This window comes from Euprymna scolopes, chromosome 5, assembly GCF_053919585.1.
Source record: "Euprymna scolopes isolate OS-2025 chromosome 5, ASM5391958v1, whole genome shotgun sequence".
Taxonomy (NCBI): domain Eukaryota; kingdom Metazoa; phylum Mollusca; class Cephalopoda; order Sepiida; family Sepiolidae; genus Euprymna; species Euprymna scolopes.
The window spans coordinates 85105361-85123345 of NC_136486.1; the positions used below are offsets into that span (position 1 = coordinate 85105361).

The window sequence follows — 17985 nt, forward strand, 5'->3', positions numbered from 1 at the left end:
GCCATCAAAAATGTGGGGAAAATGAATGTCATTGTCCATCTTTTGTCTAAAGTGATGATAAAAATGTCTATCCTACTCATAAATAGGATCATCTCAGTCACCACAATATCACATTGATACTAGGAGCTATCCTACTTAAGATAACCCAACATTTGTTGAAGGTTTTATTAAATACTACACTTTTATCCTAGCCAAAAGATTCATGGAACTTTTAAGGAATCTTGTATTTTGAAATTGTATTGAATGGTCATGCTATCAATAATGAATTTTCCTCTGAGTAACTTGACTGAGTTTATGATAAGCTGGTTCAAAAGTATCCGAGTCGCACAAACTTCTAAACTTAATATTTTCTGAATTTTTATTACTTATATATATATCAATGAATTAATTCAGAAATCATATATAAAAGTAACATGGTTGAGAAAACGATATTGTTTTTGCACCAACCTAATAATTAAAAAAAATCCCTTCCCATCTGGACTTGTAGACATATTCTTTCTCCTAAATAAAAATAAGAAAAAATAATAAACAGAAAAAGCACATGTCTGCTAAAGTTTCAATGTATTCCTTCTGTTTTGCATTTTCTTTCTTTCATTATTATTAATGTTTCTTAGCTTCTCTTCAAATTGCTGAATGCTTATTTGTCAATTATATTTCAGGAAAATGATATTCACATTATTTTATCTTCCTTAGCTATTATTCCTAAATTCTCCCAAAGCTTTAATTTCGGTTGCATTTATTGCACTTATATTTTGGTTTTTATTTTCTTCTTAATGTAAATAAAAGTTGTTAATCTATACTAATCTTTATTATATATCTTTCATTTCTGAGTTTCTGACTGACACACTATTTTTCATTTTAATTTTTTTTGTGTGTCATGCTAAAAAAAACAGTCATAATAGAATGTGTTTAATGTGTATTTTTATTATTTCCAAATTTATTAACATTTTCATTATGATGTCTACTAACAGTATTGCGTTCCATTTTTGCAAAATAATTCTTAATTATCTGTGAAAATCATATTTATCTATAATTAAGAGATTTTAAAATTTTAATAAGAAAAGTATGGGGAAAAATTTCATTAGATTTAATGATACCAAATATGAAAATGGAACCTTTGTGATGATTGTGTTTTATAATAGATATCACAAACCAGTTAGTTTTGTGTTCAAAACTGTAAATATAGTAAAATTCTCTTCAATTTCAACTGGTTCATTTATTTTTGGAGTGCTAATTTGATAAAACTTGGATGTAAACAAAACTACACCCATTTCTCTTTATAAATGTATAATTCTTTCTCTTGTGTAATTAATTGTTTTATTTCTACGTTACTTAAAATTAGGTTACTATTTTCACTGATGACCAATTATATTTTAATGCTTGTGATTTTCAATTTATTGTGCATGATATTGTGTGTCTCAATACATATAAAAACAGTCTCATCTTCTGGAAAAAGGAATACTCATCAATATAGCTGGCTTAATATCAGGCTTTAAGTTGTCTTTCACAAAAAAGCCTTGTTCAAAATTTTAGTGAATTAAAATGTTGCCCTCCTGTCAAATTGTGTTTCAGTCTGTTTTTTCATGGTTCAAATCTGGGATTTTTATTGATTTGTTATTTAAAAAAACACCCAGCTTGATCTCTACTGTGCTATAAAACATATTATGAAGGTTCACTGTTTTGAACAGTCATAATTTGGTGCTACCAAAATTTCGTTTCATTGTTTATGTTTTGCAAATATCTATGTACTCACATTAAAAGTTTGTAGATATAATGAAAATAACATTTTGGTTTGAGATACCTACTTCTAATTTTTATTTTGCTCTCTTATCAAAAGACAGTACTTTCTGCAAAGAAAATTGTTTACTGTAATAATTGGTAACCATGGTTGTATGCATTAGTATCTGCCATTTAATTATTTTTTATTTTCATTGTACATTTCAGGTTTGTCATATGTGATGATGATGAACTGATTAATGACAGTGACGATGAATATGAAAGTATTGATTTCTTCAATATGGCTGATTTACAAAAACAGCAAGATAAAATTTTAAAAAGGAAGCAAAAATTACTGGACCAAATCAAATTTGACTCGTAAGTGATAATTTTTATTTTATAGCACTTGTATTTTTTTATATTATAGTTAATATTTTGTATTATATTAGTAGTACTTACCTAATGGTGTCTGGCTATTAAATATGTTGAATATAAATACCAAGCACTGTTTTATGATTTATATTGTAAACAATATTGGGCAATTCATAACATAGTGCACAGTGTAAAAAATATCAATAAAAATAATTATTTAAATGTTTAAACCCTGCTTTTAAATGCATTCTTAACTGAGATATTCTTTGCTTAATTTTTTTTGTTTTATGTAACAAAGAACATCTATTTAAAAATTTTGTTTCTTTTATGTTAAAAAGCATATAAGAAACAAAATTTTTAAATAGATTTATTTATTTATTTTATGGACGTAACTGATAATTTCACTAATGACCTCCGCTTGAAAGAAAATATTAATGATGTTTTTAAAGTTTTTCACCTTTAGTGTAAATTATTTGGATGTTCTCTTTTAATTTTCTTCTGCTTCACTCTTTCCATTTATTTACTTCATTTTCCTTTTCCCTACCTGAAGCAACATTCTCAAATTGAAAGAGGAGATATGTAATTATTGTTTACAAAGACAAGACAAACAAGGAATACATAAATACACAGGTTCACACCAAAGTGTTAATTGTGATTTATGGACCAATGAATGCTTCACACATGATCTAACAAAGTGTTGATCCTCATGGATGAAATAAAAGCAAACGCTTGTTTACCAAAAGTTCAGTTTTCAGTCAACACTTCAACGTCACTTCTACAGAATATGGAAGTCAACATAATGAGTTTCAGTAATAATTATAATCCAATTACTATCCAACAACCCATACACACTTTGAAACTCACACTTTACTCAATGTTTAAAGTATATTTAAAAACTTTGCAGCACAAAATTGAAAGTTATTAATGAATATATTTGTCTTGTTTATTTTGAATACATACTATATAAAAAGGGATGAATTAATAATGCTAATAGTGATTCCAACAACCACTACTCTTTAATTTAATGCAAACTTCTTACAACTCATAGTTAACTGAATGTGAAGACTGAATTTAACATTGCGTGTTCATGATGCATAGTGTGGTCGCATTACTGTGTAATCACTAATACATAAAAGATTAGGTAAACCAATGAATATGGACTAATATTCTCAGACAATATGAAATGGAATAAATACATAGAAGATGTTGCAAAGTCTACTGCAAAAAAGTAGGTTACCTCTACTGGAATAAAAAACTATTCACATCTGCCAGTATCCTATATATTTACAAAGTCATCATTTGCCTATAAATTGAGTATTGTTGCCATATCTGGGCTGGTGCACAAACAGTAGCCTCTCCCTGTTAGACAGGGTGCAAAAAACAAAAAAGCAAGTTTAATAGATTCCACACTGTCAGTGAAGCTCCAGCCATTGTCACATCACTTTAGTGTTGCATTTCTGCACTTGTTTTACAAGTCCTTCCACAGAATGTGCTCCGATAAACTTAATGCACTTGTACGCCCCATCCCCACCCCCATAAACATCAATACCCTGATCCACCCAACTAGCAGTACTTCACAGTAGCTGCTTATGAATCCATACAATATGCTTTGTGAGGGATGAAGTAAAATAAAAACTTTCTACTTAGATATAAACAATTTTAACTTCACCACGAAGACAAATCAATTTTTTTACACCATGCACAATTAAATAAAAAATAAACAGTTTTCATATTCTTGGATTTTGAATGATTAGTTGAGGCATGTTTGGTTATACTGAGAAATTTGATCAATTTTTATTTTGTTTATCCACTTGATATTTATTTTAATTTTAGATTGTTCCTTGAACAGAAAGAGTTATGCAGAGCTCGCCTTAAATTACTTCAATACTTGGATCGTTTGATGACTTATGAGGTAAACTTTCTTTTAATTTTGCAAATTTTCCTTAATGTTGTATGCAGGTTTTTAATTGTTAAACAATTCTGATAAAGAAAGGAAATGATAGAAAGATAATTATTTTAACAGTCATTTTATTTGTTCTCTTAAAAAATAGTCTCATTTTTTTTTCAATATAGATTTTCAAAACAATAAACCATTATAAAAATTTAAAGTTCAAATTAATTAAATGAAAGAAAATTTCTTCAAATTTATTTTTCAGTAATTAAGTATTTATTCATAATTGCAGAATATTTAAAATTTGGAAGTTTTAAAAACAGGCTTAAATCTAATGAACTCAAATGATTGCTTTGATTCTAAAATCTATAAATTTGATTACGAAATTATTTTGGTCCATTAGTAATTTTGCTGATTTTTAATATTTTTTTTATAGAGATTTGCTATATATATTTTATAATTAAAAAATGTCAAAAAATAAGATTTGGCTGTCTAGCATATCTAAAATTTCCTTCACTATTCATCAAGAATGTTATTCATTGCAATTATATATATTTATATATAACTGATATTAATGTAAAAATTTATTTGTAGCTCATCCTTGGTGGTATTCATTCTGCTCCTGAACGTTTTGAAAAAAGTTTTTTTGAAACCTTTCGTTCAGAGAATATTGTGGAAGCTGCTGTTAAATTTGCTCAGGTAATTTTATTTTATTCTCTCTTTCACTCTTCATTTAAATTTTTTTATGGCAATCGCTCTAGACTAGGCATGAAGCCACTTGATGTAAGGAGCTAAAAAATACCTCATGATTAAAAACTGCCTAACAGCAATTGTTAGGTAGATTAACATCATTTTTCTGTATACCAGACGTTTCTTTCGATATTTCACCAGCTTACTCTTCAGTTAACACAGTAGAGTGAATCAACTGTTTCTAAATTCTATTTTGTATGGTCATGTCCAGTCCCTTGCTTCCAAGTTTTCTTTGGCTGGCCAACTTTCCTGTGATTTAAGATCTCCATGCTTCTGCAACGGTTTATCAAGGAAGCTTAGTGCTCCACATGACACTGTACCAATATAACTGAGATTTATCCTTAGGATGACTTCCATGCTTTCAGCAAATCCTCAAATGTAATATGTTGGGTTAGATCAGCATTTACATTGCAGTTTTCTTAATGATAGATCTCTTATTAAACTGCAGCAAGGCAAGAGACTAATTATACAATTAATATGAAGACTTCAAATACATTTGAAAACAATGTTGTAAATCTCATTTTCTAATATTGCATAATATTTAACAATAACGATATTACATGTCAAATGTTCATTTTGTTTCATGTTTTTATCTTTTCTTTTTAAATTATAAAATCCATTTTATACATCTGTTATAATACACTTAGTCCCAAGAGCTTATTTTGGCTTAGCATTCAAAACCAAAAACCAAAAAACAAAACTAGTAATTTAAAAAATTTATGCAGACTTTAAAAATAAGGTATAAGAATGTTCTAAAGTAATAATACAGATAAAAAAATAATAAGTTAGTATTATTTAGATTATTCAAACTATTATTCTCATCTTGGTTGTTTCCTAAACTTCTACTGGTGCTACCAGATCAGGCTGTCTATTGGCTTCCTAAGACGAAATGCACCTACATCGATTTTCTGTTTTTGTTTTCTATTCTCCTTTGTAAAACTTAATTATGTTCTGCAAAAATAAAAACAAAAACAACAGCCCCCCCCCTCCACTCTCCTTTCTTTTTCTATCCCTACTACCCAACCCCGTCGGTGGGGCATAAGAATACACCGACTGCCTCCCTGCAGAGAGTAAAAACCTCTCAATAGGGCCACATGTTTGCCGTGGGTGGCGACCCATAATGCCTAGGAAAGGGATCCTGGTGGCTGAGTAACTGATACCTAGGGAAAACAAAGGTATCAGTTGCAACACTCTATTTTGGCCTTGTATTGGGCTGGACGGGCGGTTGGACGGGCCCGATCCAATCAATCGGCTGGTCACGTCAAGCTCTAAACCGGACTAACATAACAAGAAAATCCACTCGCACTCCCCACCTTTTTACAATAAACAGATTTAGAAAGCGGTGGCTCATGGGTCAATCACTCGCTGGACAAATGGACTTATCACGGCTGAAAAACAAATATTCTTACTAAAAAGAGGCTTTTGAAAACATTTTTTTAGTAAAAATGGATGAACTACAGGTACTTAAGTCCACCAACGAGACGAGTATACCTCTCGTGTACCCCTGTTGCTGTTGGGGGCGAATGCCCCCCCCCAACACCTCCCATATAGGCCTCTGGGGTGGGTGGGGAGCACGAGAGAAGAAAAATTACGAACTACAAAAATGGCCCACTATAAGCCTCAAAAAAGAAGTCATTCAGAAGTTTCTGATCTAACTAGCTCAGACTCAGAAACTGAAATAAACAAACAAAACTTCCTGAGATTTTTTGTAATAGAAACAATTGAAGGAGAACAAAGAACAAAAATGTCTCCTTTCAAAATAGAAAGAATACTATCAAAAGGAATCAAACCAAAAACTGTAAAAAAACAAAAAAATGGCACACTGTTAATCGAAATAACAAACCAGAAACAAGCAATTGAAATTTAGAAATGGAAACTTTTCGATGATCGAAAAATAAAAACCTACCCCCACAGAACATTGAACACTAGCAAAGGTGTAATCAGGTGCCCCGAACTAACCCTGTGCCCCTTAGAAGAAACAAAAAATAACCTTAAAAATGAAAACGTCATTGATATCAAAAGAATTCAGATAAAAACAAGATCCGGCGAAATCATAGACACAAACACTTACATATTAACATTTGATACTCCTCAAATACCTAACAACATAAAAATAGGATACAAAAAAATAAACACTGAAATTTACATACCAAGCCCATTCAGGTGTCACAATTTTCATTGATACGGGCACCATAAAGATCGATGTACATGACCACCAACTTGTATGAGATGCGGAGACAAAGAAACACATACTGATTGTCAAAACGCACCAAAATGAGTCAATTGCCATCAAAATCATAGCGCAAACTCAAAGGAATGCGAAAAATGGAAAAAAGAAAAAGAAACTCTCAGAATAAAATACACCAAAAACATAAGTTTCCAAGAAGCTCGTAAACTAGCAGAAAACACAAAATACTCTGAGATAACAAAAAGAAATACACAGCCTAACCTTGAACCAAATAATAATACAACAAAACCAAATCCCTCAAACACCCAAATTGAAATATTCATGAAATTACTCAACGAAATGAGAAAACTAATAGAAGACTTCAAAAAAAACCATGAAACAAACCATCACAGAAAGTAAAGATTTTTTAAAGAATATAACCGAAATAAAACAAAGTCCCCAAACTAAAAATCTACCACAAAAACCTATTAAACTCCAAACAATAGCATCCATAGAAACAACCCATATGACAGTAAAAATAAAAAAATAAACAGACCCCAAAAGAACCCCACAAGACCGCTACCAATAAAAGCAAAATAAACAGATCCCGCTCAACCTCTAGATCAGGACCCCATCACCCACTGCGACTCCATTCGCGATCTGAAACCCGAAACACCCAAGCAAACATCGAAACTATGGACGTAGACATAAACACCAACAGTCCAAAACCAGAAAAAGACAAACCATGGCTCATAAAATAATTCAATGGAACATAAGAAGAACAAAACCTAACTTTGAAGAAATATTACTCCTTATAAAAACTTTCTGCCCTGCTATAATTGCTCTACAAGAAACCCACTTAAAAGAAGATAATACAATATAAAACACTACTGCTCATATAACTACATAAACAAAAATTCAAACATAGCTACAGGAGGATCGTCACTACTTATAAACAAAAACATACCACACAGTGAAATAAACCTAAAAACAAACATGCAAACTGTTGCAATAACCGCAACATTCTATAAAACAATAACATTCTGTTCACTATACATCCCACCAAGTGAAAGAATAAAAGAAACTGAACTAAATGCCCTAATCCAATAACTACCAAAACCATTCATACTAATGGGGAACCTAAACAGCCACAATGAACTATGGGGTAGTACAAGAAATGACAAACGTGGTAAAATAATCAAAACGCTACTTAACCAAAATCAATTATGCCTACTCAGCACCAAAAAAAATACATATCTACACCCAGCAACAGGCACTCTCTCAGCTATTGATTTAGCAATTTGTGACCCAACTCTATTTATGGACTACAACTACCTTATACAAATATACAACGACATATGGATGGACAATAACATCCCCAAAAACTGGAAAGAAGCCATAGTAATTCCAACGCCTAAACCAAAAAGAGACCATTCAGATCCAACAAATTACTGACCCATTGCCCTCACCAGCTGCATATGCAAGACCTTCGAAAGGATGGTCAATGAAAGACTAACATGGTATTTTGAAAGCAAAAACCTGATAACAGAATATCAATCAGGCTCCAGAAAAAATAGAAGCCCCATCAACCACCTAATCAGATTAGAAACATTCATCAGAGAAGCTTTTGCCAGAAAAGAACATCTAATAACAATCTTTTTCGACGTAGAAAAAGCATATGACACTACTTGGAAATATGGCATTAAAAAAGACCTATATGAACTTGGATTTAGGGACAGAATGCCAGAATTCATTTGCAATCTCTTAAATAATAGACACTTCAAAGTAAGACTAGGCAACACACTCTCAGCCCAAAAAGAACAAGAAATGGGGGTACCTCAGGGTAACATCTTATCCGTCACCCTTTTCCACATAAAAATAAATAAAATCATTGAAAACATAAACCCTGGTACTAACTGTGCCCTATACATGGACGACTTACTCATCTGCTACCGATCAAAATACATAACCACAGCTGAACGAAAACTGCAACTTTGTCGAAATAAAATAAACGAATGGACCACAGAAAATGGTTTTAAATTCTCAAAAGAAAAAACAAAATGTGTTCATTTCTGTAAACTCTAAAGAACTCATCATGATCCCATTCTAAAACTGGATAACAATATCATCCCTGTCGTTGAACAACACAAGTACCTGGGCTTAATATACGACAGGAAACTGACCTTTATACCTCACATAAAAAATCTAAAAACAAAATATCACAAGGCCATTAAACTGATCAAAGTCCTAGCCCACACTGACTGGGGCGCTGACAAAACCACACTACTTAAACTATACCGTTCCTTAATAAGATCCGAGCTGGATTATGGATGCTTCATATATGGGGCAACCAGAGAATCATATATAAAAGAACTAAACACAATACACCACTAAGTCTTAAGACTGGCTCTCGGAGCCTTCACCACTTCACCAGTGGAAAGCCTATACACCGAGTCTAACGAACCTCCACTGACACTTAGACGGAAAAAACTAGCCCTTCAATACTGCTTAAAACTCTCGTCATGTCCATCAAACCCTGCAAACAATTGTGTTTTCCACCCACAACACATAAACTTCTTCAATGGAAGAGAAAATATTATTAAACCATACAGCCTACGTATAAAAGACCTTCTTACCACAGAAATCCATGTTTCCCTCAAACCAAAATCTCCACCTTGGCTAATTAAGCAGCCATCGGTAAATTTAAACCTCAAGAATGTAACAAAATCTTCTAAATCCAACACACATCCCCTAACTTATACAAATAACTTCAATAATATATTAGAACAATATCAAAACTGGACACACATCTACACAGATTGCTCCAATGAACTAAACAAAGCTGGAAGTGCAGCCATATCTAACAACATTATACTACAAAAACGTCTCCCAGACAACTGCTCAATTTTTAGTGCTGAATCAACAGCCATAGACCTAGCTTTAGACATCATCCAAAAAACCAAGTCAAACAATACTTAATAAAATAAATAATACTTAATATCATCTGATTCACTTTCAGTCTTAACGTCATTAAATAACAGAAACTTGAACAACCCCTTAATCATATACCTCCTGGAAAGAATCACCTCCCTTTCCAAAAACACTGACATTGTATTCTGCTGGATTCCCAGCCACATAGGACTCAAAGGCAACGAAAAAGCAGATACAGCAGCAAAAAAATCTTTAAAAATGAATATCAGCAATACAAAAGTACCTCACACTGATTACAAACCACTAATCAGCAAATACATCACTTCCAAGTGGCAGGAGTCATGAAATGCCTGCAAGAATAACAAGCTCCAGCAGGTGAAGCCCAACCTCGGGAAAAGAACGGAGGGCGGGACCTCTAGCTGGGAAGACAAGAAGAGAAGAAACAGTAATGACAAGACTTCAAATAGGACACACCAGGATCAGTCACTCGTATCTGTGTGTCATGTCATGAGCTTTACACAGTGAAACATATCCTAATAGACTGCGTGGATCTCCAGCAAATACGAATGAGGTACTACCGTGAAGGTAGTCAAAAGATCTTTTTCACGGACTGGACCCTGGCAATATCCTGAAATTCCTAAGAGAAACAAGATTATATAACAAAATCTAAAACCCTAATAAACAACAAACAAACATAACCAAATAACCACTTCAGAAAAACCTAAAACCCAAATAACAGACAAAATACAACCAAACAACCTTTCCAGCAAAATCAAATTACCTAATAAACAATAAACAAACATAACAAAATAACCTCCTCAGCATCAAATGACCCACAAAGGTTGATATGCTGGTTAAATAACCCATCCATCGTTCCTAAACTTCTACCTTTTTCAGGTGCTTCTTTTTGGACATGTGAATCATTATATTGAACTCTGACTCAACATAAAGCTATCCCAATTTGAAATGAAAACTACTGAAGAAGGGCAGAAACATTGTGAAAATAAGAAACAAGATGGAAATAATAGTCTGAATAATATAATATGCTCATCCCAAAACTTTTGAAACATAAAATTAAATGAATCTATTAGTTCTTAACCAGTATCTGGAATACACAGTCATATTTTTGTTTTGTACAATTTTGTTTTTATTTTAAATCATATTTATTTTATGTTATATTTATTTTCAAAATGGTGTTTTTTTTTTTTGTTTTTTTTTTTTAAAGGACAGTGAAACTGTGGCAGTTGAAGCACTGTTCATCTATCATGGAGCTGATGTCTTGCCACACAGGTAGTTGTTTCTTTATTTTCATTTTGAATGTCATATTTTTTTAATTATATATATATATATATATATATATATATATATATATATATAGTTTACTGTTATATTTGTATGTAAATGATCTTCAGTATTATAAAGGACAGCTAACAATTGAAAGGTCAGATTGTATATATTCTGAGGCATACAAACTAATCCGTTTGTATGGAGCTATCAGTATTCTGGAGGGAGCTTTTGTCCATGAAAACAATGAACTATATCAGAGATATTTATTCGCAACCAGAGCTGAATTGTCTGGAGAATTTCTTGATCAATATTTTCAAGGACTGCAAATTCAAAGACATTACAATTCAAGTTTACAAAGAGTAAATTATATTTTTCTGGATTATCATGCCTTTTTTTGGCAGAGACTTAACAAATGCTGCAAATCAAGCACAAAGTATTGAAATGACTGTTCTGAATTTTGAAGCATATTTTGCTAATTAAAAAAAAATATTTGTACTGATGCATGACAACTTATCAAGGTTTAAAAGCCACTTGAGGATAGGTTTAATGAGATGGATAGATTGACAGTTGAATTTAGTTATTTATGAGTATGGTTTATGACAAGTGGGAAGCAGTCCTAGAGTAATGTGTTCCACAGATGAAACATTTTTGAAAAGACACTCTGTTCATGAAATTTCGTTTGATGTTAAGTACATGAAGTTAAAAAAAAAAAAACTCTTTCTAGTTGTTGTAAGACAAATGTTCTTGCCGAGTAATGTCTTACAGAGACAAACCAAAGATTGAAGCTTGGTCAAGCACTTCCATTGAAATAACAATAAAGATTAGCATCTTCTTTTCTGTGAGAAAGAGACTATAGAGAACAGAAGAGATTATCTCCCACTAGATTACAAAGTCGATTTTGTCAAGGCAAGAAAGAGTGCTCTGCTCAGTACCTCCTCAGATGTGGCAGCAATACTCTATCAAAATGTATCTGACTTTATAAGTAGATGATTGTATCAGGAGTCATGTTACTATGAATTCTTCAAAGGCAAACAACTGTGAAAAGATTTTAAAAGTTTTTTTCCATGCTTCCTTGCATTTGTATGAGATGCTGTACTTGACTGAGCTCCAATGTTTGATCCCCACCCCCTTAGTAAAACTTTCACTGCAAAACTTATCTAGCTACAACTATTGTAAATACTTTTCCTTTCTTCCTCTGTGTATCTAAAACTAAATGGAACTTTCATGAACAAAATTTCTTTTTAAGAACTCCCTGTCTGTGGAACCATGCAACTGATCCTAGCTAACTTAAATTGTAATGTCTGCATTGGAACCCAGGATCAATGCATTAACTTTTCAAAACTGAAAGTGATGCACAGAAATACATTTAAACAGGAAAATAAAACTGTTGTCTCATCTGGAACAAAGTCATACAACAAATAAGTCACAAGATTAAAACAACTCAGTTATTTCTATTTCCATCTGTTCCATTCTTGAAACAAATGCTATTATTTTTCAATGCTTGTCACATCATGTACATTTCTCTTTTGTTACACCTTGGTACTGTTTTTTTTTTTTTTTTCACGTTGACACATACGCTTTTTGCATAAGAAGGGAAATGATCCAATGCCCTGACTTCAGCAGCAATTGAGTTATTTCTTACAGAAAAATTTGCTTTCTCTGCAAATACCCTTAATTTGAATATTACTAATTTGCCGAGAGGATTAATAAATACAAGTAATCCTTTATTTCTATAGTCTATTTTGGTTTTGTCTCCAAGATAATCCTGGTTCTCATCTTCTGTAAATCTACAAACGAGATGATGAGGATGCTCCCAGCATCAGATATTGTTGCCAACGCTCTTTTTCAATCAAATTTTTATTTTGCAATTATATGATCACAAAGAAAATATTTGTTCATGATCAAGAGGATAAAAGAAAAATTTGATATACCTGCATATGAATATATCTATATTGTCTGGTTCCCTCCTATCCAGTAGATTGGGCATGAACTTGCATTGACTCAAAGCAGAGAAAGAAAAAAAAAAATGTAGAAGAAAGTTGTTTCATCCAATGCCAATAGGCGCAGATGAAACGTGAACAAATTCCGCAGAGTCTTTCATGTTTTTTTTAATGGGTGGAAATACTTGATGCTTCGCCAAGGCTATCAAGGGTATTTTTTTTTATCATGATGCCATCACTAGATGAGTTGCCTACCACGGCTTAAGAGAGGTCCATCTACCCTTGAGAAGGATAGATCGTGCCAGTTTCCCAACGTGGTATTTTTACCTCGCAGTGCATACAGCACCTCACGTTCCCAAATGGTCACCCATCTGGTATTGGCCAGGCTCAATGTTGCTTCACTTCGGTGGTCTGGCGATAACCAGTGTGCTAACATGATTGTTCCATATAAGAAATATATTTTTGTGACTTACTCCATGGGTAATTGTCTCGACTCAGGTTTGTATAATTATTATGTCACATGTAATACTTGTAACAGTTTTTCTTTCTTAAATGAAAATAATTTCAGTTAATGGAATTATATCTTTCATAACTTAAATATTTTTGTTATTATTGTATCAAAGCTGAGTCGATATCAATGAATGGTTATTTGTTTTTCTTATGTATTTTAATAACACAAAATACATGCTAAAATGTACATTAATTCTGGGATTGGGTGATGTTTGAAAAAATGCTGTTTTGATTATTCTTGTTAGACGTAATTTGTAATTAACTGAACAAACTCACTCATCTCTTATTTAGCTATTTATGCATTTCTCTTGCCCCTCTCATTCTCTATTGATTCAAGCATTCTCAAATATTAATGTCTCTTTGATCATTTAGAAAAAGAGTGACTCTTTTTACAGCATTGTCATCCAATTTACATAGTGTCTGTATATACCATGAACACATGAAATTTAGATGGTAAAATACGGCCTCTTATATATATATTAGGTACAGGTAATTGTAATGGCTGCTTAGGTATGTGACCTGGTTTTGAACGCTGGCTAATCATAATATTTTAAAAAATTTTGGTTACTTTTTGATTATGTTTCAAAGATTACAGCTCAAAGTTAATTTCTCAAAGAAAAAATAGTGTGTGAAATAAAAAATACATGGAATAATTTTATCTAAAATCTGAAAAACCATACATTTCACGTAAAAATTGATTATAACAAATATTGTGTTTACATTTTTCTGGCAAGAGAAATATAAGTTTTCTGAAATTATTTCCAAGTGAAGTATTAAGCTATAGTCTAAAAATAATGAATTAATACAATAAATGTACTTAACTTTTGCTAAAACGGGTAATAATTATCAAAAAATATGGCTATGGTAGCAACAAGATTAGTTTCGTGTCAAAAAAAAAAAAAGACATGTCGGCGAAATTCCAAGAAGTACTGAAGCACATTAGTGACATAATGTCATTATTATTTAACAGTGTTCCGGCATATCAAGCATTTTTTTTCTTTTCTTTTCAAGAATGTGCATCCGTACTTACCGACGTGGAACTTTTGTATAATTCTTTCCATTTTTTAATTTAATTATTTTTGTATGTTCCTGTGTTTCAATTTAATTTTTTTTACTTTATTTTCCGAGATTATATCAAAATTATCTTACATTGATGATTATACGTTCTTGCGTGCAAGAAAAATATTAGAATCTTACATATAAAGATTACATTAAAAATGTAACCGTAAAAAAAATAAAAAATACTTTTTGAAATTATTTTGTGTATGTGTGTGTGTGTGTGTGTGTACAGATTAATATAAAAATAAATGAAAAGTCATGAGTATTTAGATTTATTTTTTCAAACTTTGGTTTTGATCTTTCATTAATAAAATTCTTTCATATAATGAAAAGAGGTTCAATGGACTTAAATTGTGGATATAAAAAGAAAGTTTATCTCTCATAATTTAAATGTTTTTACTTTTCCAAAAGATTATTGTTATATGATGTAAAGTATTTAGAAGTTGAAAATGACGTAAAATAAAGGAACTAATAATCACAGATGTATTTTTAATTTTTAAAGCATATGTTAAAATTTTATTTTTTGTTTTATTAAATAATATTTCTGATTTTTATAGGTTAGCGATTTTATCTAACTTCCCAGAAACAACATCACCTAGAGAGTATAGTCACCTGCTTCCAGAAGTTGGGTAAGCGTTTTTTGTTTTTAAACCTTGAACATGAATATCATATCCAGACCTATAGAAATTTTAAAAGGCAACCATTATTTTAATAAATGCAAAATGAAAGAGAAACATGTGATCTAATAATATATTAAAAATAGCAAGAAAAGGTGGAAATGATTAAATCAAATATGCCAGTAGAGTAGCTTGATGGTGACAGTGGAGTCTGTATGTCCTGAGTAATACTATTAGATCTTATCTCAACCTCCACACACACACACATATATATATATATATATAAAACAAATAATAATTATTTTTTATACCTACAAACACTAATGTTTCATGCTTATGCAATCATCAGTGTAGGATGACAATTTCTGCCAGTCGGGAAATTTGAACCCAGCCACAAAGCCACCTTTGACTCCACCAGTTAAGTCTTTACCTCTGGACCACCAAACAATTGCCACAAGAATGAAGGGAATTCATCTCCATATGATAAAAGGACTACAGAAATTCCCCTCTGGACCAAAGTATCATAGGTTTGCAACAATAGATGCCACATACAAATTCAATGCATCTGATCACTATATCTTAAGTAGCTTTTGAACACCATTTTAGACACATTCAGCCGTGATATAAATATACTGCATTTCATCCTATGAGCAACACCATTACAATCACAACATCTATAGAGGAAGGAGTCCCTATTTTTCTCTCTAAATATTTAGTCCTACCACTTCTACCGGGGCGAAATCTACACGTTCCACAGATTCTGTGATTTCACCGACTATAACTGGCTAATACATACAGTGGTGCCAAAAAGAAAAGTCCACACTTGTCATTAAAAAAAAACCCCGCAAATTTAAGCTAAATTGAATGTAACTGTTTAAACAACCTATACCTCATTTGGTTCTCTATAATTTTGCCTGTTCATATTTGACTTTTAATTGAAGTATCCTAGTGGTAAAGTCAAAATGCAGGCACTTAAATACTCCAGATGCTGATTGAATTTTTGTTAAATCAATTAGCTGCTGTTTGACTTGGAATTTAATAGATGTATTTTTTTTTAAACTTTAGTGTTCAAAATATCAACAGTATTTTGTCATCTTCTTTCAGTTAACTTTAATTGTTCTCACAAATTTACCCCATCATACCTGTGGCCCAAATCAAAAGAGTGTTGACAGATTTATTCATTCACGGATAGGTTTGACGATGCAAAGCCAATGGAGTATAGGGTTACATAAACATAACAAATTCAACTAAGCAGTTAGAAAATCTATTAAATTTCTGTTTTTCAGTCACAAAATTGAGTATTTTATGAGTCATTTTAGTTTAATTGATTTATGTTAATGATGTTAAGTTTTTTTTATGTCTTATATATCAATCAAAAAGTAAAATTTGCCTGTTATATCTCATAGGCCTGATGATATGTTGTTTCCTTGGGAAGAAGATCAAAGACGAGAAGAAGACTGGTGTGAAGCACACAGGTAATCCACAGAAAAGCTTTAGACATTATTTATGTTATACATATTTTTATCATCTATATGTTATATAGTTTTTTAAATTATGTTATATAGTTTTTTTCATTTATGTTATATAGTTTTTTTCATTTATATGTTATATAGTTTTTCATATATAATATGTTATATAGTTTTTCATATATATTATATAGTTTTTTTTTCATATATATATAGTTTTTTTTATATTTCTTGATGATATATCCAAGAAAAATTATTTTAGTTTGCATGAAAGGCAGAAGAGAAAAGGTTGAGAAACTGTTGATGGCTACTTTAGCTAGTTTATAGATAAATTCCAAAAGAAAACAAGGGGCACATATTAAGAATAGGGCTAAATAGAGAGCTAGAAATAACAGGTATAGCTGGAAAAGTATGTAAAATAGAAAAATTGGTAGATAATAAAATGATATTAAGTATTGGTGTAAATTATCACAATTGCTATCATCTTGGAAAAAGTTGAAAAGGTCTTTTACCAATGGATATCACTTATACCAATGATACTTCCTTGGTATAACTTTGCAACTTATCAGATAAAAAACCTTACATGTAGTTACTTGGTTCACATTATCACCACATTTACAAATTAGCATCAAATGCTGCTTAATATTTGAACATTCATGCAAAGAAACTATTCAGAAGGATTAAGATTTCTTGGCAATAAAGAAAATGATGGTACTGCTGCTTCCAAGTAAAATCTGTTGAAAGTGATATCTAGAAAATTTGAGATTAAGATTGCCAAGTGTAACACTATAACAAATCTAGATTTTTTTTTTGAAGTGTTTGCTAATATCCAAATATTTTGAATATCCTAATTTCTTCAGATTTTGGCAGCATATTTTATCACTCATGTCTGACCACTCACAAGCCAAATATGACTTGCTGAAGAATCTACATTTTTCTAAATGCTTTGAAAAAATTTTTTTTACTGTAAACAAGATTAAACAAAAAAACAAAACATTCATGATAAAATCTTTGCAAACTTCATTAAAAAGTAGACAGGATTCAAAGTAAGATAAATATGAAAATTCATATAACATTTAGGTACATTACAATATGTATGTTGTTATAAATAGTTGTATACTTTCCAGATAGATTTGTTGGTATCTGTCAGCATATTTTTTTAATTTAAATTTCAAGAAAAGATTAAGATTGAAAAATGTATTTTGTTTGTAAATAGATTTCAAATATTTTATTTTTACTTATTCCATGATTAATTTTAAAACAATTCCTAAAATATAAC

At 31.2% G+C, this 17985-nt stretch overlaps 1 protein-coding gene across 3 annotated transcripts in view; it reads left to right on the plus strand.

The window, feature by feature from the left end:
- LOC145276919 (NBAS subunit of NRZ tethering complex-like) overlaps nucleotides 1-17985 on the plus strand; it is a 199874-nt gene that overhangs the window by 66640 nt on the left and 115249 nt on the right. For all 3 annotated transcript variants that reach the window (XM_080128386.1, XM_080128388.1, XM_080128387.1), the window contains 6 exons: nucleotides 1945-2094; nucleotides 3922-4000; nucleotides 4574-4678; nucleotides 11053-11117; nucleotides 15181-15252; nucleotides 16647-16715. In XM_080128386.1, the coding sequence (XP_079984512.1) occupies nucleotides 1945-2094; nucleotides 3922-4000; nucleotides 4574-4678; nucleotides 11053-11117; nucleotides 15181-15252; nucleotides 16647-16715 (540 nt within the window). The remainder of the gene's footprint in view (nucleotides 1-1944; nucleotides 2095-3921; nucleotides 4001-4573; nucleotides 4679-11052; nucleotides 11118-15180; nucleotides 15253-16646; nucleotides 16716-17985) is intronic.